General features: G+C 45.9%; 3 protein-coding genes across 5 annotated transcripts in view; 2 read left to right on the top strand and 1 right to left on the bottom strand.

Annotated features, from left to right (window-relative positions):
- Positions 1 to 1035: 1035 nt before the first annotated feature.
- HIF1AN (hypoxia inducible factor 1 subunit alpha inhibitor) lies at positions 1036 to 10920 on the bottom strand. Its single transcript, XM_032116492.1, has 8 exons — positions 10456 to 10920; positions 9252 to 9502; positions 7828 to 7976; positions 5990 to 6135; positions 5386 to 5492; positions 4924 to 4987; positions 4576 to 4686; positions 1036 to 3430 (listed from the first exon to the last, which is right to left on the bottom strand). The coding sequence occupies exons 1-8, from the start codon at positions 10903 to 10905 to the stop codon at positions 3386 to 3388; spliced, it is 1323 nt and encodes a 440-aa protein (XP_031972383.1). The 5' UTR covers positions 10906 to 10920; the 3' UTR covers positions 1036 to 3385.
- Positions 10921 to 12780: 1860 nt separating this feature from the next.
- NDUFB8 (NADH:ubiquinone oxidoreductase subunit B8) lies at positions 12781 to 16645 on the top strand. Its single transcript, XM_032116851.1, has 5 exons — positions 12781 to 12892; positions 13068 to 13194; positions 13824 to 13923; positions 15508 to 15663; positions 16364 to 16645. The coding sequence occupies exons 1-5, from the start codon at positions 12793 to 12795 to the stop codon at positions 16454 to 16456; spliced, it is 576 nt and encodes a 191-aa protein (XP_031972742.1). The 5' UTR covers positions 12781 to 12792; the 3' UTR covers positions 16457 to 16645.
- Positions 16646 to 18596: 1951 nt separating this feature from the next.
- SEC31B (SEC31 homolog B, COPII coat complex component) overlaps positions 18597 to 21668 on the top strand; it is a 39193-nt gene continuing 36121 nt past the window's right edge. For all 3 annotated transcript variants that reach the window (XM_032115885.1, XM_032115884.1, XM_032115883.1), the window contains exon 1: positions 18597 to 18698. The gene's annotated coding sequence lies outside the window, so the exon portion shown is untranslated. The remainder of the gene's footprint in view (positions 18699 to 21668) is intronic.

Genomic DNA, 21668 nt, shown 5'->3' with positions numbered 1-21668 from the left:
GATTAAGAATTCTCTTTAGAAGAATCCCACTTTTTAAGGAAAAGGGACATGAGGAGAAAAAAAAAAAAAAAAAGAGAAGAAAGGTATTAAGGGACCTAAGTTAATAAAAGAACACAAGAAAAAGACTACAAATACAAGTGAAAAATCTTGGACTCTGACCTAGTTTTCAAATGAGAGTTCTCATCCCTCAGTTTCCTCTGCTCTTTGCACAACCTGAAACATTTCTGAGCATTGTGACACCAGCTGTATGTTACCCAAGAGGCAAGTGCAGAGCAGAAAGACTACAGGATCAGACATAGCAGATCTCAAAGTTCAGTGGAACAGAAGCAAGGGTGTTCAGATGATGATCCCAGCAGGCACAGCATGGAAGGGTGAGCACCCACAGTCAGACTTTCTGCACCTGGCTTTCATACTCCCTTCACATTCGCCCCGTCCCCCAAGGGTGCGAGGAGAGAATGCCATTTGGGGCAGCCCAGGCTGAGACATCTCTCTCTCTCTCTCCCACCACCCCAACATCCCTCACCTACTATTCAATTCTTCCCTATTTTATTACATCTTAGACATTTGTTCAGAATTAGTCAACATTTCACTAATGGTTAGATTCCAAGATTGCTGTAGAGTTAATATTGCCATAAAATAACCAGTGTCTACCAGGTAGAGAGGACTCCATCTCCCAAGGCTGCTAACATACAGCACAGGTACACACAGGAAGCTTGCCCCCAAAATCTCCCTGACAATTAATTGAGTTCATTAGGCCTGGTTATGTAGTTTGCTCCATCACCCAGTCAGTGACAAGAGTATGGTGACACCATTCAGGTCAGCAAGGAGAGGAATTTTTCCCTTCCCACCAGCTTTCCCTTTCAGGCTCATGCAAGTAGTATGGAGAAAGTTGTGAAGACACACAATAATGCAACAGCTTTCACCAGCGAGGAACACAAGTGGAGTTGTCAGAAGGGCTGAAAGGTAGCTTTATACGCACATGTCCTTATGGAGCTCTTCTACACAGCCACTCACAAAATAAAAGCCACACCATTCTGTTGTTCAACATTGGTTGTATTTAAGAACTACACTTCAGAAGGTACCATGTGTTTGTCACACCCCACCCCCTGCACACCCACCCCTAGCAGAGAACACACAGCTTCCCAATACCATGGCAAGGGGCATTGAAAGCACAAGGTGAAAAGGGAAGGCGGGGGAGTCAGTCCATCAGTGCATTGTAAATGAGCTTTCACAAAGTCAAGTGCAGCAAAATCTCTTCAGACACTTTAAAAGTTAGACCTTTGGCAAATAAAAGAAAAAAAAAGGATCCTAAAGTTCTCTAAGTACCATTCTCTCTCCACATGGGATATGAATTCCCACCCTGAGCTTCAAGAGTTGATGGTGTCTAACAAGCAGTACTGAGGACCACCATGTGCTGAATAAATAGCACAGAAATGGGATTTCATCTGAGCATCTTTGACCAAAGGGCACGTGCCCAAGATTCCTGGGAAGGCCTTGCTTTTGGCCAGTCAGGAGCTTAGCCTTCTTCCCCAGTTGTCCAAAGGCTGAGCATTGATAAGCATCCAGCTGAGTGACCTTCGTCTGGATCTAAGCACAGCTCTGGAGAGCCTGCAACATGGCAATCAGACTACTCAGTGACACATGCTTTTTGAACAAGGACCCTGTAGCTGCCAATTACACTTCATTTATTCTGACCAGTAAAGTAGCCAGAAAACTTGCCTCAGGACCTCCTGTTTGAGAAGCCTTTCACCTTTGTGAAAGACAAGCCCACTGCAAGTGGTGCATGAGCTGTCCCAGCAAAAGATGGGACCTGAGGCCAAAGATGGAGCACTTCTCAAGTAGCATGTTACACTTTTATCAGAACCCACATCAGAACAAGCCCAGCACAACAGGCAAAACACTGGGAAGTCTCAACAACACAAATTCTCCACTTTCTGGGATGAGATACATGGGCTATGAAACAGCTTCTTCCACCTCTAGCTCTTGGGACCCATTACAACCGCATCAAAAATACAAGACCTTTGCACCACCCCCCAAACAAGGGACAGCAGTGCAGCACACCTCAGGGAATAAAAAGCCAGCTTCCACATGAGCCTAAGGCTTCTGCATGGAAGAGGAGGAAAGCAAAATTATTCTTCAGAGTGATTACTGAGGACTCAAACAGAGACTTATCTGGTTCCTGTGCTCTGGTCTTGTCACTTCCCAGTCTGTCATGTCAAGTCCCAGAACACAAAAAGGATCAAGATAAACTTAATCACATTTAAACAAAAAGTCCTGAACTCTTTCACGTAACTGTACAAGGAAGAGAACCACACACTGGCATGGATTTATCTGTTGGACAGGAGCCACACAAAATCACACAAACGTGCGCAGCCACACACACTTGAGTTCTTGCAGTTTCAGTAAAAAGGGCACTTTCCTGTGATAGTCTGAGGAGCCAGTACCCCTGCTGGGGAGAAGTGAGGCTCTGTACCTATTTGACACTGTGTTTTGACAGCTGAGCTCAGCATCCGTTGGAAATTTAATTTAAAAATGTGGCTTAATCATTCAAGACTTGGAGAGTGCCCTGGCATTTATGCATCTCCCTTCATAATGCTACATCCCCTTTTAACCACACTGCAGCTTCAGAAGAGCAGGAGAGAAGCCTTCACTCCCCAGAAAAAGCTGTCAGAAAGGAGATTTATCTAGACTCATACAAGACAGATGTTATTTGGAGAGCATTGGATTTGGTGCTCACACACTAGATAAATTCATTCTGATCTCTACCCTGCACTACATCCAAAGTGTAGGTGTCTTAGGTTGAACTAACTGAATCATTTGTCCAGTTGCTCAACACACACAGGCCATCTCACATGTTCATTTCCATTAATACGAAAAGGTGCCAGAGTTGAGCAGGGACAGGTCCTCTAACAACAGAGGACTGCAAAACCTAACATTTCCCACCCTGTATCTACTGCAGGCACCAACACACAAACCCGGCCAGGAGGTCCAAGCCCCATGAGGCTGAGGAAACAATATTGCTCCTGGTTATCCTTCAAGCTCTTCTTCATATGCCTGAAAACCCTGAAGTAACACATCCGAGCGCCAGAAGCCATGCTCCTTGTTGTGGCAAACAGGGCAGAGGGAAGAAAATAAACAAGTTAGTGAGCACGAATCCAGCTTCCAATAAGTGCAGACTCTTTCTTGGGAGGTTCAGTTAGATGAGAGTGGAGGATGAATAGGGTACTAATGGTTTTGCAGTTCCAGTAGCCCCTTTATTGTAGTGGGGGCCGGGATAGGCCAGGAAACCCATCAGTCTGTTAAGTGCTGCGTGCAATACTAGCGCTCAGTATCTTCCATTGCTTGTGAACAAAGCAGCTCCAACATCAGCCACGGGCACCAGGCATTAGTCATACCGGCCCTTAATCATCATATTCAACAAGGGACCCACCTGTTCAAAGCAAAGACAGATCATTAGCCAGGACAGTTACACACAAATGGCAGTGCAGAGCCTGCTCCCTCTGCATCACAGAGCCCAAGATACACTTAATCACTTCCAAAGTAGCAATAAAACACTGGGACACCCACAAACACATTCTTAAAATACCCTATCAAAATTGCAGGGTTCTCTGCCAACAACCGACTTCAAGCGACACCAAAACATTCCATCCAGGGTGGAAACATCCTTGAAACATTTTTACTTCTCACACAGCATTTGTGATTTCTAAGTAAACGCTATTAAAGGGAGCCAATAGTCATCAGGAGTTGCTTTTTTCAGGGCAGAGAAGGAACATTCTCACTCACTGAATCCTCTCTGGTCCTTGGGGTCAGTAAGAAGGGGGGCTAGGACTGATGATTTTGCTAAAGTTTTTTTTTCAGTCAAGACCACTTCCACATCTCAGCACTGCCTAATCACAGAGGGAAATTCAGCATGCTATGGCAGTAAAATAATCTCATGGGAGAGGCTAAAGAGGAGTTTCTGCACAGTGGTAAGGATTATGGACCATAGAAACATTTCTATCCTCAACCCCCATTTCCACTTTCAGATGATCAGATCTTTAAAGGCATACTCTTAGTACCTCAAGTCTTTTAGACTTAGTACCTCAGGGGTTTTTTTTTACATGTACCAGTTGGTTAAGATTGCAAAGAATTCAGAGATGAGCAAGACACATGTTGAAGAAGAAGTACTTGACTTAATAGAGGAGATTTCTGTTATTTAAGAGACTTGGATTCAACAGGTAAAAGAGTTTCCTTTTTATTGCAAATAATGGGTATCATTGCTGCACAGAAGGCTAAGAAGTGTTTGGGAACAACATTTTCCTGGCAGTGCCCAAAGCCAAAGTACACTTTTTCCCACATACAAGAACAACTACTTCATTGTAGTGGTCCTTTCCAGAATTGTAATTTTAAGAGCTTGCCTTTTTGTAAGTAAATGACCTTCTGAAGACTAGAGGAAGAACCATGCATAGCAAAAGAACAATCCTGCTTTCTCCCACCCTCACTGTGGCACCTGCAGAGCCAAGTAGCTGTCATCTCAAGTTTTGCATTATGCCTTAACGATTTCAACAGCAGTGACCACATGGTTCTTTTCCATACCTCCTGTGGATTTCCTAAGGCTTCTCCCAGCATCTTCTCAATGTTCCTCATTATCGCCACTTTCTGATGAGCCTTTAATGGATACTCAATTCTCTTTGGGGTTGGGGCACCCTGAAATACCAAAATGAGCTCATTTGCATGCTTCCTGTATTGGCACCTTGTTCCACCTTCTCCCAGTCACCCAGTTCTTCACATACACAACTCAAAAGAGGAAAAAGTAGCTTCCAGAAGCAAAGGACTTGGTGCCATGAAGTTCTCATATTGACAAAGTGTGCCAATACATCTCTACCTGAAAAAACCCTCTGGGATGGAGCTATCCAAGCTGTGCTGGAAGGTGCTTATACTCACTTTGTACCAGAAGTTCACAGTGATGGTAATCCCTCCATTCAGGAGAGACTCAATGTGGTGCCACCTGCATGGAAATCACACAAAAAAAAGAAAAGAAACTATTGCTGTAGCTTATAGTGAAATACCTTGGATGATGAATTCAAACAGCACTAGACAAGCCTTGCCCTATACCTCCCTCATCAAGACCTCAAAACTTCTGGAAAGCTCTCCTTATTTAAATATAGATCTTTTTCTCACACATGTTATTGAGTACACGTACAATTAATGCGGTGTCAGGGAGAATTACTGTTCCCATCCAACAGACAGGAATTAGAAACATACCAGTCCAAGATACCACAGAAAATATCATGGTTGCTGGAGAAGTCAAAACAAAATACTCTAAGAGCCAAACCAACACTAATTAGCAGGAAACCTTTTAAACCTCTGTTTTTTATCACGGTGCAGTCCTGCCATCGTTCTTACCAGTACATAGGTATGTACAGCACGTCCCCAGGACCCACCACCGTCTCATAGCCAACCACATTCCGGAAGTTTGGAAACTTCTCATAGTCAGGATTGTCGAAGTCCACCTAATCGAAGAAAACATCAAGAAACTCAGAAGGACTTCCTGCAATAACAGTCCTCACTATTGGCTCTCAGTGTCAAATCATCCTGGTCTTCCCTACATGGCTTTTACACTCCCATTTGTATCTTAACTTCATTGCGAGGTCCTGCAGTACCCTCCAAGTACTATTTAGGTAGGAATCTTGCAATTTGTCTGTCAGCAAACCTGTGTTTGACCAAGTGATCAATGAAACAGAACAGAGAAGGCAGCAACTGCAGCCCCGTTGTGCTATCAGTAAGAAGATTTTTATGGCCCTAGCACTTGCGAGTTGGGACCAGACACAAACAGAAAACCACCAGTCCATCCACCAACGCAGCCACCACTTAACAGATCTGAACAGAGGTTTTGCAAAAGCTCAGCAAGTGTTTTGCAGCTTTAACTCCACTGCAGCTTCCTCCCACCTAGCATCTTTACAAATGCCCATTTCTGGCATGGAGCAGAGAAAAGATCTGCTACTCTCACCTGGCTCTGTCTGTCGCACGGATGGTGCACAGGATAAGGGTAGAGGCATTCAAACTGATCAGGAGGAAACAGGATACACCTCTTGTAACCCTTAATCTGAGCAAAGAAGTTCTGTTGCTCATCATAATGAGCTGGTGTCACATTCCCTACACAGAGAGAAAAGATAATCAAGACACTCTCATGTACAGGTATGAAAGAGAGAAGCAAGTTACATTCCTTGCTAAAGACAGAAAATACACTCCCACATATTCAGAAACTAAACAAGGAAAATGACTACAGGAATGTTACAAACTGATCACACTATCAGTCAGCCTTTATTGAGCTGTTGCTACTCCACTTAATTTCCATTCTAAATCCATATTCAGCAACTTATGCTCTACAGGATAAGGATTTCCAGCTTGTTCCAATGAACAGCAGATGGTGAATGTTGACAGGAAGCTTCTTCATAAAACATTTTGTTTAAATGAGAAGTTGTGGAACGGACTATCAAAAATTATTAGTCTAGAGAAAAGGAGCTTAACAGTCAGATTTGGAAAAAAGTCTTAGAAGTTTTGCAAGAAAACAAGTAAACAATCTCTCTCACCAGAGCTCCCAATAGCACCCGCTCAAGTCTGATTAACAGTGCTTGACTGTTGCCACTAGATCTTAAATTTAATCAAATCTTTAAATACAATGGGGCATTTTGTACCCCTCACAACTGCTTCCCAGGCTGTTTGCCAATTCAGATATTACTCTCTTGGCTTGCAAGAATTAAGATAACAGTTAACCCTGTAACTTCATTAAATAGATCATACAATCACATGCTGCTGTAAAGACATTCCTTTTTCTAGCACATGCTGGCTCAAGACAATTCCTTGGTTCTTGTGCAAAACCTATTAATAGGATTTTAGTGATTATATGGCCTGTAAGGAAGTGATGGTCCACTGTTTTTATAATAAGCTCTCTCAGCTACTAAAACAAGTGGCAAAGACAAACTACTGTAGATTGCATATGACTTGCTGCAAAAGGGAAAAAAACATCCAAGTTGTGTAATTGAACAATTATAATTAGATATGTTGGCCACATTGATTATAGGCCCTCCCACTTCATAAAATGGTGTACATTTCTTACCCAGTTACTGAGACTACTTTCTAAAAGAACGTTCCCCTTGCAAACAGGCTAGTGGTACCTCTGTCTTCTAAGGCACCTGCCTCTAAGTCAGGCTCCACATGGATTTGCAATTCTATTCTACCCAGATACTTTTAGAATTTACCCATCTTCAACATTCCCACTGTTCTCTAGCCTTTCAAGACAAAAACGCCAGGTCTTAATGAAAAGAGAATTCCTCCTCACAGTGCACCAGCTCCAATAAGAAAAAAGGCTTCACAAAATAATCAGATTTCCTCCTGGGCAGACATTGGACATACTCAGAAAAGCCCAGAAGTCTAATGCTGGTCAACTTGCAAACCTTTCTGCATTTTTAATCTGCAGACTCCAAGATTTTTAAATCTACAGCACCTGAAGCATGCAAACAGTAAAAGGTCCCAGGATATGATTAGCAGTTACTGGAAACACAGTCCCACAAGCATCACACAGAGCCTTTCCACAGGCACATTACATTCAGGCATTTACAGTACATGCCTGGCAAGATACAGGCTATGCCTTTCCTTGTTTCCTCTTTATAACCCAAGTTAAATTGTGACATCAGTCCCCTCCCAACCCAAAGCTTTAAACTACCTCCTCTGAAGGAACACATAGAAACTAGGGGAAAATCCATTTGAAAGACCTTCTGGAACTGAAATATGGAACTGCTGACCCAATCTTCTCCCTTTCCTCTCCAATCTGAGGAAGCTATTTACCTTCCATGCCAATAAGAAGCAAGTTAGAAGTCAGTTGACCCCAGCCACGTTTCCCTTGCTGCTTGTTAATCCAGTTCCAGTTGAAGCCAAGGAAATCCACCACAATCTTCCTTCCAACTGTGTCATTCAGTGTTTGCTGTAGATATAGCCTGAATTGTCCAAGAGACAAGCAGAAATTAGGTATTAAGCTCTGTCATGAACACAGACATACATACCTCTGTCTCTTCAGAAAGATTTCAAAACAGAGACGTACTTCCTAGAGATTCTGCTCTATCACTACACACCTTAAATACCTGTGGAAGGAAACAGTTTCAAAAAGTCCCCAAACTTTGCAGAAAGGTTCCCAGTACAGAATAGAACAGAAATCAGTTCAGCTTGAACGATTACAAGAGAAAAAGATAATTTTAAGCCAGAACAACCCTCTTGCAGGGCAGGAGGGGGAAACTCTAAACAGACTGGCCATCATCAAATATCAAATTATGTTCGTGTCTAATCCCTAGATGAATGCCACCCCTTCTAACTAGCCTGCAACATCAATTACCTCTTCCAGCAGAAGTACATGAGGCAAAAAGAGGACTCAAGAGAGCCTGCACATTTCAGTATCAAGTTACTTAAAGCCATGTTTACATTTAGACATAGAGGATCAGAGGAATCAAGCATCTGTAACAACAGTCATAGTATTACAGACTACTGTCTGCAATGCTGGAAGAAAACGCATTTTTAAGAGTAAGGACTGCCTTCTCTCTTGGAACAAACACACTCAAAGCTGAGAAAAGAGAAAGGTACAGATGACAAGTAGGCATGGGTACAGTGTTGCCTCCAATTAAGACACAATTAAGCATCTGTAAGTCTTTTTAGAGGGCTGCAACTGAAAACACTAACTGAGGGTTTAAGTACAGCTGGTGATAGTTATATTCCATGTCCACCTGAAAGTCCTCTCAATAACTTACAGCTCTGTTAGTGGCACAGGCCATCACCACCAGTACACAGCACATGCACAACCTGGCCTCGTATTTCCCAAAGAGCGTTAGCTCCAACTGCCTTGGGATTCTGTGGGAAAGCCTGAATGTCATAGCCTGTACCTTTTTATCAGATAACAAGCTTCTCTACCAATACCACAGTCTGCCAAAAGAAAGTGAAGCTTAATTCTTTCTCTATACAAACACTGCCTCACACAGAGGAGGGGAAAAAAAAAAATTCCTGCAGCCCGCGTGAACAATTTTTTTGGTATGACTTTTTTAATCAGGTAACAAGGCTGATGTCAACTAGAAGCCCTGCAGGAAAAGCAAGGCTAATAAAGTGAAACAAACAAACAGTTTAAAAAGTTCAAGACACTTTAATCATCAACACTCACTGAAGAGAAACTTAGCCCCTACTTAGGCCTGAAGAAACAGAGAAACCTCCACACTCCATATATCACTTACCTCTCAGCACTCCCTTTTTGTTGTATTTCTTTGAGTCTGTCCACAAACTCGGCAAACTTCATCTCTTCCCTACTTGACTTGGGTTTGAAGTTCTTAAAATTGGCCATTTTCTTCTCATCGTAGTACAAAAACTTGTGTGTGCTGGCACTGTACACTGAGAAGTCCCCATTACCAATGTTTTCCTGGAGGTAGTCCAGGTCCCATTTCAGAGCAGGATAAACCAGATTTGTATCTGTCAGCACCACCGGCTCCTGGAGAGAAACAGGAAGTTTATTGATTCAAGGACCACTTGAACTTAAGGAACACATTCACTATTGCACCCACACGACCTCCCTTTCAAAATGGGGAATTGGAAAAGGCATTTGAAGTAAACAGATACCTTGTTCTGGGGAGAAAAACAAACAAGATATGATAGAAAGTTCTAAGAAAGTGGTGGCCTGGGGTTACAGCAAGCTCCTGGTAGCAGTGGGACAGATGGCACTATCTACTCAGCCCATCTCTATCAGCGAGATCAGACAAACATTAGCTGGCAACACTTCTGGGCCTGCTTGGTCCTGCCATGTAGCCAGGAGACACAGTAGATTCTGGCTGGTCACTTCCAGCTTCAGCTGTGAAGGGGTAAATGCCAGCAAGAAGATACCTCTGAATCCAGAAACAGAACTCATCTCTGTTCTCAGAGGATTGCAAATAACCAGCCATCAAAAAACTATCTCTTCTACAGCAAAAAAAGAACCATTACAAAAGGAACACAAAGGACATCGCCTACCTCCTCATCTACCAGCAGTAAGCAACCTAACCAAGGATGGCAGTGCTGCGTTCCCAAGCTGTGCATGCACAACGTCCCTTCTTGAAGACTTTTCTTAAAAAACCCAACTACCAAACCTACCAAAGCAAGACTGAGCTGGTACAGAACCAATACAAGAGCCACCACTGCAAAGCAACCTTTACACCTGTGGCTGCTCGTACTAAAAAACAACCAATACGTGTCCATGGTTTTACACAACGTTCCAACGACTTCCATCCCGACAACAAAGGGCTTAAAACAAACTTTTCCTGCAAATTTCACAACTCAACGCTGTAGTGTCGAAGAAAACTGTCCACTACAGCAAAGAGGAGCGGGACAGCGGCTACAACGGAGACAACGCGGTACCCCGGAGGGACAGGGCCGGGATGAGGAGGTGACTGCGCCCGGGACCCCCCTCACCTCGTTCTCGATGAGCTCCTCGGCGCGGGGGTCGCTGTGTCTGAGCCGCGGGATGGGCCGCGTCTCGAAGGAGTAGTGGCGGAACTGGGAGTCGCTCCAGCCGGGCCCTGCCGCCACTGCCGGGCCCTCCCGGCAGCCCGCGGCCGCCGCCGAGGAGGAGCAGGAGGAGGAGGAGGAAGAAGAAGAAGAAGAGGAGGAAGAGGAGGAGGAGGAGGAGGACGAGGCCGCCGCCATCGCCGCCTCCGCCGGAGAACCCGGACCGAGGAAGCCAGAAGCGGAAGCTGCGCACCCACGGCAACGCCGGAAGCGGAGGGCGAAGGCGGAGGGCAGAGGACCATAGAGAGGGAGGGAGGGAGCGGCGGCGGCCGCGGGAGCGCTCCCGCGCGGGCGGAGACTGCAGGGGGCTCCGCTGCCCTTCGCCTCCTGTCCCTTTCCAAGGCTCTCGGACATCCCTGGGAGCTGGGAGCACAGGCGGGTGAAAGACCCACTACAGAGAACAGAAAGGATCGTCTCGTTGCCGGGCCCCGTGCCTCCCCGCGTGCCTGCAGCCTGCAGCCCCTTCCCCTCAAGGGCAGCGAACCGGGCGCAAGCGCTGCTTCTCGGGCATTTCCATTGCCCTGATGGAAACAGCGCTGCCCGCTGCCTCAGTCTGCCTGCGGGAAATGTACTGCGCAGCTCTGCGCCCGAAAACGACAAGGTTAATTAACACTTGCTACGAAAAAAAATGTGTAGCACTGCCTGGTGCAACTAACACCCAGCTTGTGATAGCGACTACATCATTTTAGCAGGATTTCATGAACTGTGTGACTGAAGCTGGAGCTGTTGAATTATTTTCTTGTTGTATGTTTGTTATGTGAGATAGAGTCTACATTTGGCTTTTAATCTGCAAACAGCAAGAATGATGATCGCTATTTCCCAAGAACGCATGCCACATTAGGCATCAGCTCTGGAGAAAATTTTGGTCTCTGGCATTCAGTGGCTTTCACCTTACAGTAGCTGGGATTTGTTCTTCTGCCTGCACAAAACTTTGCGTTCATGAGAATAATGCAATTTCCATTTGTCCTTGAAAAATTTATTAATACACTTAGTTGCTAGAGAAATGAATGCCCACTCACCTTTTAAATCTGCTGTACAGGTTAACAAGAAATTTTAGAGTGTGGTTGCAAATATATTTGGGTGCTTATGAAACTTGAAACACAGCTGTGGAAGACTCAAACATAATTCAGAAAATAAATACCCAGTGCTGAAGACCTGATGTAAGAAGCAGCTGACCACAATCCAAGCCTGCAGTGAGGCCTGAGCCCAAGTCAATGGGAACCAAAGGTCCCCACTTCCTGTGCTGTCCCCACACTGCTGTAGGCTGCAGAGGTGGGACAAGCACCAAATGCTGCTCCATGGAAAACAGCAGCAGCATCTGCAGTGGAAGATTGGACTCTTGGGTTAATAACTTTATTAGATAATGGAGTAACTTCACTGCATACTCGTTTGTAAGAGAGTTGGCTGAATTAAGACACCATCCCTAAAATGACATCAGTAGGCCTTACTTTGGGATAAGTGAAAGGATCCTGTTCTTTGTCTGCAACAAAGCCCCCATCTCAGGCATGCTGTATCTCATATATTTTTGTGGTTCATCACTATCTTCATTCAATTATTAGGTTTACAATTAATGTTGTTATTAGAAGGAATGGCTTTAATGACAAATCGTCTGTGATAGTTTTCGAGCTGCAAAGGTTTATAATGTAAATCTTTATAGAGACATTACCCATTACGGCTGATGTGAATAACTGAAGGAAAATGAGTTCAACTACCACAGAGTTTACATAATGAAGTAAACTGCAAAATCCTTTAATGCTCATATTGATTTTATTTACAATAATACATTGCTTACATTTGAAGAATCACATTGCTAAATTAACATGCCATTTCTGCGGTCCACCTTCCCCTGGCTCCATGGAGATAAGACGATTCCATTTGGGTATTGACTTTAATAATATTGATACTGATACAAAGAAGGCGATTTGCATAACGCCGCCGGGCACGGCATCGATCCGATTGAGCATCGATCCGGCTGCTCCGCAGGAGGCTCCCCGCGTCTGGAAGGCAGTACCTGCCATAAATTTCCATTGTCCCGCTGCAGACGATGGCAGACAGAGCACCGATGCCTTCTCCGTCCATTAACCTCGTGTCAGTATTACAATAACAGCGGCCAGATAACTCATGCCCCGGCGGGGACCGCTTGCCCGCAGCGGAGACAGCCCCGGGCGGCCGCGCCCCCCGCCGGCCCCGCCCCGCCCCGCCCCTCCGTGCCGCCGGCGGCCGCGCCTGCGCGCTGGGGCGATGGCGGCGGGCGCTCTCCGCGGTGTCCTCTGGCGCCGGGCCGCTGTCGGGCTCCGGGTGGCCCGGGCCGCCCTGGCGGCGCCTTCGGGGGCGCGGGCGGGTGAGAGGGAAGGCGGAGGCTGGAGCGAGGGGCCGGCGGCGGGTGGGGGGTGTCTGGGGCGGCGGGCCGGTGGCTGCGGGATCGGGGCGAGAGGGCAGCGCGACCTCCCCGGCCTGGCTGCGGTTGCCGCTGCCGGCGGGGCCCGCGCCCATCCTGCCGCGTTGCTCTCCTGCAGCCTCGGAGATGTCCAAGGACATGATGCCCGGGCCGTATCCGCGGACTCCGGAGGAGCGGGCAGCCGCTGCGAAGAAGTACAACATGCGGGTGGAGGACTATCAGCCCTACCCCGACGACGGCTTGGGGTGAGCTGGGTGGTGCCGTTATTCCGCAGCTGGGAGCGGGCCGGGGCCAGCAGCTCCTGGCTTTGTGGGGAGGTGCTGTAGGCTGGCAGTCCCTGGTGAATGCCCTGGCTTTGCTGTTCTGTGAGCTTAGAGCTTTGAAGCCACTTCAGTGTTTTAAAATAGGAACGAATGGAATGAGTTAGAGGCCAGTGTGAATGAAACACGAGAGACTTCAGGAGAGAAATATGAGAGACTTCATATGCTGTTGTAGTGCAAGGCTAAGTGGGATGAACTGAAAGCCGTCTCTATAGTAAGTGTTACAGGAGATGTTTAAATGTTGGGGAATACTTAGACATGTGCCAGGATAACTAGGGTTCCATATTTTAGTTAAGCTTGTGTTTTCTTTCATCTAGTATAGCCCAAAAAAGGCCAGTTTGGGGAATGCCATTTGTTATGGTGATTGGTATCAAGGTCATTATTGTTGTGCTAGTTGTTTTAATGCATTTCAAAAATGTGTATGCATAAAATCTATAAAAACAAAGTAATGTTTAATCGTTCTATTTGTATAGGCCTGTCTTTTAGTGTCTCCTACAAATTGTATCTAAATTAGTACACGTTTCTTTATTTGGTGTTTTGTTTGTTTCTCATAGGTATGGTGACTATCCCATGCTCCCTAATAAGTCTCAATACGAGAGAGACCCCTGGTACCAGTGGGACCAACCAGACATGAGGCATAACTGGGGAGAGCCGGTAGGAATGCTAGTACCACTTCTCAAGTTGCTCAGCAGTGCTACTGTTACTAAATTCTAATATGCACATCTTGGTAGTGCTTTCTGTTGAATCCTTTGTGTAGTTTCGTCACCAGTGCAGGTGTGTGTTGCCTGTGCAAGCAGGGATAGTCAGTTGAAGGCAAAGTTAGGCTGTGGCCATCTAGGTAAATACTGTGAAAGTGCTGAGGACAGTTAACTTATTACATACGAGAAGGGAGACTTTACAAACTTAACTTTCCCTGCAGGAGTAATTTTATTTGCCTGATTGGACTCAGTATGAGAGCGTAGTTCAGAATTGTTTAGCAAAGAAGCCACCGTTTGAATAAAGTCCTTTTAGTGCAATGGAAGTAGCTACTGTTGCTTTATTACTCCAGGGCTTTTTTGAGGTAGGCTACAAATAAGGATGTTCTCTTTCTAAAGGAAGTTTGCAAAATGTCCTTAAGACAAATGTGTATAGATCATATATGTTAGCTTTGAAAATCTAAGTTCCTCAAATTCCTTTCAGGAACAGCTCTTCTCTTAGTGCATGGTCTTTTTGTGAATGACTGCAATGTGACTGCAGTTACTGAGCTTGGTAATTGACTTGTGATCTCTTTACTAAAAGGAAGAGTTCACTTAAGTACGTGTGCTTAATATATTGTAGTAAAACCATGTCAGAGCATTTCAACATGTGTACCACAGAAAAAGGCATGTTGTAATGACTATAAAAGCACATGAAAAAACCCCATGTTGATTCTGCGTTGTAGTGCTTGCTGCAGGAAGGCTTGTGTACAAGCCCTTGCACGTGGCATTGGCAGTTGGGAACCAAGAGGAATGTACTAGTGTATTTCAGGTGTCAGCAGATGCCTCTGTTTAGACAGCTTTGATTTCTGCTCAGTCTGGCTCTGGGTTTGATAGGAAATGTCTCTGGGGGAGCTAGAGCTGGGAATCTGGAGGCAGTACTTGAGCTGCAAATTAGTACGTTCTCTGCATTTATTAATGTGAAAGGAGACTGTAGGCAGAACATGCTTGAGACTTTCCTATTTATACTTCAAGGCTGAAGCTTAAATGCCCTTTTGCTTCCATCAGGAAGGGTATTAACTTGCTACCAGCCTTGCTCTTGTCCTGGAGTAATAGCAGCAGATCCTCTACCTGTTTTGAGAGACCGGCTTCCAAGTGTCGGGTAGCTGCTTCTTTGTTTGAAATAGCACTACTTCTGTTTGGGTATGTGACTGAACTTCCATTAATGAGGGTTGCAATTTATACCTTTCCAATGGTCCTGGGGAGCAAAGCTGAGGTGGAATGATTATGCATAGAAATAAAACCTGCTGCTATCCTATGTTTAAGCATGTTGCCTGGTATAAGCATAGGATGAAATGTAGAGTCTTTTGAGTCTTACTGTAAGCAATCATTTTTTGTGACTATAGGTAAACCATGTACCTCCTCTGTGGCTTTATCTTCACTTTTGAGGTGGAGATGAAACAGCTTCTGGCAGTTTTGTGAATGCTGTAGTGTGCTGCTTCCCTTGAAAAAAGCAGCTTGACCACTGTTGGTAAATGTGCAGTTGTTTTCCTCTGTTCTTTAGATGCACTGGGACTTTGACATGTACGTTCGGAACCGGGTTGATACGTCCTCCACTGTCGTTCCCTGGCACACCATGAGCAAACACTTCTTTATCTTTTTGAGCATAATGCTGATCATGTTTGGTCTTGGAGCGATCTACCCATCCTACAGGCCTGTGGTGAGTGAAACCTAAGGGTAAAGGGAGGAAAAGTAGCAGTGTTTCTTGTCATTGCCCATGCCCATAAGAGTGGTTTTGCTGAAGATGAGTGATGGGTGTGAATGCAGAACTCTGCTGCTGGCAGTGGATGGGCCAAGGGATGTCCTGTGGCCTGAGTTGCTCTCTTGACTGGCCTGGCTCAGCTCACAGATTCTGCTTCATAGTGAGCAGTCCCTGTTCACAGGGGAACTAATTTTAATTAATTTTAACTATGCTTCTTACAATCTTTGGTCTAGGTACTCTCCTTCCCTGTGCATGCGTCTACTCAAGTGAGATGCTTTAACTCTTCTCTTGTCCAGTGTTTTTAGTTATATCTCATGAGCTGTATCATTTGGGGAATGTGCTCTTGAAAAATGAGTCTGAATACACAAACAGCTTTTGCAATATATTATCCTCATGCTGTGAGATAAACTGTTGATTAAAATTAAAAGCAAGACTGCCTTGATATTTCTGTTAAACAAAATAGTTTATGCAAGGAACCCCCTATTTCTGAATTTACTTTCCTCACACTAATATTTTAGCTGAAGCACTTAAGAAATAGAAATTTAGGTCATAAATGACAAGCCGTCATTTTGGTGGGGGTGGGATGTGGAGAGACATTTTCCTCTTACCCTTATTTGGTGAATGTGGTGAATTTGCCACTCTTTGTATTTCCTTGTAGGGACCGAAGCAATATCCCTTCGATGACCTGTATCTGGAGAAAGGAGGAGACCCCAGTAAGAAGCCACCAGCGGTGACACACTATGAAATTTGAAAGTTGTTCGAGTGCTACATTTCCGTCAGTTCTGCTGGGGAAGGAATCTTCTCTAGTGTTCGTGGGCAGATGTTAACACTTGCTCTTCAATGTTCAACTGCTGACTGCAGTGAAATATATCAATGACACCTACTGTGCTAGTTGTCTTCTGTTGGTTTGAGAAGGCTGAATTATAGCTAATGAAGCTGAGTGACCTTTGCCATTTTTCTAAATGGGATAGTATCTGTGGGGCAAAGTTACGAGTGCAGACCTAGGACTGCTGGTCATTTATGTACCTTGTGCACAAACATTCCTCAACTGTGCCTGTTTATGTGGGCAATACTGCCTGTTACCAAGGTGTTTAATGCATGTGCTGCTGGGAGTTGAACTGGAGTGTCACCGTATACTGTGAAACGACAGGCAGAAACAGATTGGCAAGTGCCAGTCCTTTGGAGTCTTGTGTGGATAACTGTCTGCCCTTACTGGTAGTTGACTTTGATCTCTTCCTGGTCTAGATGCCCTCTCAAGTTTGCACAACCAGTAGGAAGCACTCGTGAGGCACAGAGCCTTGCAGTGTGTAGCTTGAAGCTGACAGCAGAGCTGTGTGGACAGCAGCGGTACAAAAAGGCTAATGAGCATGTTCAGCTCTGGCCAGACCTGCTTTGATCCAAGTGCACAGGTGCCCATAATCGTTCTTTTATGGCCTGAGTTCATCCACCTAGCCTGGACTTATATCTGACCCATGAAGTCTGACTGTTGTGCTGCAAACCACTGGTCTTGAACCTATAGCTTCAGCAACAGTTTGCTTGGGAAAGTTATAGATACAGTTATATTAAGCTCCTAGATTTGTCCAGCTTCACTCTAACATAAGGTTTTTTTCCCTCTTGTTACTGGAGGAGACAGTACCTCTAGTACTGATTCACAGTGAGTGTTCTCAACTTTGCTGTTCTATGCCTTAGGCCCCACTGTTTAGTTGCAGGAGTGTATGATCATGGAAAGCTGAGAGCTTGGGCCGCTCTAGGTGCTTCCTATAAACTGGATGCTGTGGTCTGCTCTCAGCACCCTGTCATGGCTCATAGTTTTGTACTTTAAAAGAAGTAGGTATATGAAGACACTGATTCATGGTTTTCCCATCTGTAAAGATTTTAAACCCCAAATTCTAAAGGGACTGTTGGCTTGATTTTTGTGTAGGGGTTTCTGTAAGGATGTATTTTCAAGGGAGTTATGGGATTGAATGCTAGGACATAGTTTTATTTGCACCTAAGTATTTTTAACTCCTTTGGAGGTGCTCAACAATCAACATTTCTCATAGCTTTTGTAAGCTGTCACCTTTTCTTCTTGTTGCAGAAATGCTTCCTTTTAAATTATAGTCAATGATGTTTTATCCCAGAAGGGTATTTAAGTGGTTTTTTGAGCTATGGGGACCTTAAGACTCAATTCTGTTTTGCAGGATAAAACACTCCGTAGGGATACTTTAGCCGAGAATTACCATCCACAGCACTTAGATGGCAGCACTATATACAATGTTACGAGAGCTGTAAGAGTCTTCAAGTAGAATGAAGGTGATCAGAGCAGTGATAGGAACCCTGCCTTGGTGCGTGTGATAGTGCAGCACTTGCACTGAGGCAGGTCTCGGCCCATCTGGCTCATTATGCAGCATTCCAGTGCTCTCTGCTGCTGCCCCCTTTGTGGACTTCCAATCCCAGTTTCTTCTAAATGGTAATTGAATTATGGTTTTCTTCATGGGGAAGGCACAATGGGTTGGGCAGATAATAGGGCTCACAAATCCTTAAAAATGGGGTTTGTAATGTAGGCATTCTTTTCTTAAAGCAGGAGAGATATAAGGGAAGAAGGCCTGGGTCGTTCTGCATATTTTTTCCCGGCAGTTAAAATACTTTTAGAAAAACACATTCCCTTCTTCACGCCCTCAGGATTCATTAAATTTGTAGCTATGGCAAAGTTCTTCTGAGGGGGGTGGCGGCAGCCGCAGCAGAGCCCGGCTCCAGCTGTGGTGTCCTTGGCCTCCGGCGTGAGCCATCCAGGGCCGCTGGACGGAGCCTGTTCAGGTATCCGACAGAGGGAAGCTGCCCGGGAGCGCCGGGCCCCGCCGCGGCCGCTGCTGAGGGGCAGCGGGGCGGGGTTCCGGGGCCGGCCCCGCGCAGGCGCGGTGCGGTGGGGCGGGCGGCGTTCTGGGCTCCCCGCGGCCACCGTCGGAGCGCCGGGCTGCGGGAGCGAGCGGCGCGGGAGGCAAGGCAGCCAACCGGTAAGGGCCGCCCGCCCCCCCGACCCGACCCGGCCCGGCCCGGCCCGGCCCGGCCCGACCCGGCCCGGCCTGGCCTGGCCCGCCCCGGCCCGGCCCCGCGGACACCGAGCCGGGGCAGGGGCCGGGGGCTGCCCCTGCCCTGCCGCGCCCCTGTCCCCCCAGCGCAGGGCTGCTGTGCTGCCCTGCCCGTCTCGCTGTCGAGACTCCGCTCCCAGGTCCCATGGCACCGTTTGTTCTCCGCCGGCTGGCAGGCAGCGGGCGGGGAACGGCCGAGGGAGCTCAGCTGTGTGACCTGGGCCGCGGAGAGGCCTCTGGCGTAGCCCAGAGCCTGTGTCTGACACCCGTGTCCGAGGTTAACGCTTTCCTCCTAGACCCTTGCTCTTTTTCACCATCCCACCGTGTAATGCTGTTGTGCAGACAAACACACGTGAGACGCGTGTGCACTGCCATCTGAGCAGCACTGTGTAGTGGGCAACAGCTTCTGAAACTGCGCAGAGCACAAGAAGTTTCTTTACATACCATGGGAGCTGTCATGGAGGAATGTGCTGAGCCCTGCCCTGCAACAACCCCGCCTTGAACACACCAGTGATTAGCTGAGATTAGCTGAGTGTCTCTGTGCTTTCTGTAATCGGGGTTTATAATAAGCACATACGAGAACAGCTTGGCTATAGGGTGTTGGGGAGCTGTGGAAGGAGGGTGTCAGAACAATGCAAGCGGAAGGGGCAGTACAGAGATTTTAAATTGACACTGGGATGTGAAAACTGTAGGGACAGGTTGTGTCTTAACCATTGTGTCATGGTTGAGGGGTGTTTTTCAGGTCTTGGGGTGGCTGCTTGTCACCCGGGTGACCTTGGACAAATCTTTTTGTTCTGCCCAAGTTTCACTTTTAGCTAACTGGGGGGAGGTCAGCCTATCAGGTCCATTGTGTGCAGTGCTGGAAGTCCAATATCAGCAGGAACTGTTCAGAGAGGAATGGTTGGGTGTCCAGAGGCAGGAGGAGGACTGGGAAAGTCAGTGGGAGGGGAATTCTGATTGACAGTATTGGGGTGGTGCAAGAGAGAGAAGGCCTCTCTAGAGTGCTATTAGGGATAATAATCATGACAGCTTTGAGGGTCAGTTAGCTCATACAACAACCATAGTCTTATTATAATGTACTGTAAAGCTGTAAGTATTTCAGGTTAGCAAAGGTGAGGAATTTTTGCCTCTAACAGCATTGTTTGCATGGTCTATTGTGATTTGGGAATTTTCACTGTTTAGCTGCCTGCTCTCCATTTCTCAGTAGTGAGGTGTGCTCTGACCTGTCAGGTTTTGCTTTGCAGCCTGTTACCCTTTAATGTCTGTGCAGGAAGCCATGGCTGGGGAAACCTTTGGGGCTGAGATGCATTAATATATTAGGTCTGTAATCGGATGGATGTCTGTAGAAGAACGATGAGGAATTGTCATGATTAATTAATTAGAGGTCCCGAGAAAAGCATGAGCTTTCTTGGAAGTCTTAGATGCTATTTTGAGAGACGACAGCAGGTGGCAACCTCTCCTTAAAAATTCTATTGTGGAAGAGTTCAATGCTTGCAAGTTTTTCTCAGGCAGCTGCAGGAGTTTGCTAAAGAAGGGCTTTTTCCCCGCGTTAAGGATTATGAGTCCTCTCTTGGATCCAGACACGCACAGTGTATAGAAGGATCACTTCTCTAAAAGTAAGACTTAAATCAGGCTTTTTTATTTTCCCCTTGCAAACTCAAATCTCACTGACTTAAGAAGGAGATGCTGCTGTATCTCTGCAGATCCTCATTTGCAGTGGACGCGAACTGCTCGGATGTTCTTAAGAGATAGTGTGATACTGTGATCTTTTGGCTTCTTATGCACCCTCTGTGGGCCTTCTCAAGTGTTGGAACTACTGCTGGTGTGCCTTTAGGGCCAGGGACACAGTGAACCTGTTCAATACCTATGATCCAGCACTTCCAGTTGTTCTGTTGACATTGAGCCACTCTAAATGGAGTATTGTTTGCTTTCCTCCATTTGGGTGGGCTACCATGACCAAGACACTTTACCTTCACATTCTGTCCTGACTTAAGTTTGTGAAAAGAGAACAGTAATGATGCAGTAATTGACTTTCTTACGTAAAACACTCTATTGACAAGAGAATCCAAACAATTGATTAATACTGTTCCACACAAGTTTTGCAGCTTATCTTTATTTGCTCATTAAATGTAAATTATTTCAGCCATGCAGTCAGTCCAGCACAGAGGTAAGGAGGGGGAGCTTGTACCATTTACCCAAGTTTGCGATGGTTGCACTCTTCACTGATTCCTTACCAGTTAATTTCCTATAGGGAAGAGGTCTCTTGGCCATTGTCTGTTAATGTTCACAGGGAAGTTGCCCTCTCAAAAGTCAAGAAACAGTGAGGTCTGAGTGTACAGCCAGCTCCTACAACTGATGGATTGTAGCTGGAGGAGGAAGAGGCAAGAAAGGGACTGGTAAGGAACATACCAGCTGTCCTGCCCTCCACACTGGTGGAGTCAGGTAGAACCTTGTGCAATAGACTGTTGCTAGCAGATTCACCTGACTTCTGGGGATATTTTCATTCCCCTCTGCCAGTGAAGGGAGAAGACCTGGACAGGGTTCCTGCAGTAGTACAGGAGACATGAGTAGGTTCTGGAAAATCTTGAGAGATGCACTGCAGAGAGAATGTGGTGGACCACTAATGAATACTCCACAAAGTGTCTACTGGAAGATTGGAAAGTAAGCTTTAGAGTTTTGTTATGGTGATGAGATGACCTTACCAACTCTGTTCCTTTGGGGCATGAAGAAATAGTTGCACTTTTTTAACTGTTCAGAGTCTGTTGGGCCTTAACTAAGTTGGGATAAGCTTAATGTGAGAATAGCAGTTGGCAGTTTGAGCTCTGGGAGACACTGCTGCAGACTAACGCTAAAAAGCATTAAATAGATTCTAGTCAATCAGCATATACTAATAGT

Source organism: Corvus moneduloides, chromosome 8, assembly GCF_009650955.1.
Source record: "Corvus moneduloides isolate bCorMon1 chromosome 8, bCorMon1.pri, whole genome shotgun sequence".
NCBI classification, from domain to species: domain Eukaryota; kingdom Metazoa; phylum Chordata; class Aves; order Passeriformes; family Corvidae; genus Corvus; species Corvus moneduloides.
Note: the sequence above shows the minus strand (reverse complement) of the source record. Positions and strands in the feature narration are given on the sequence as shown.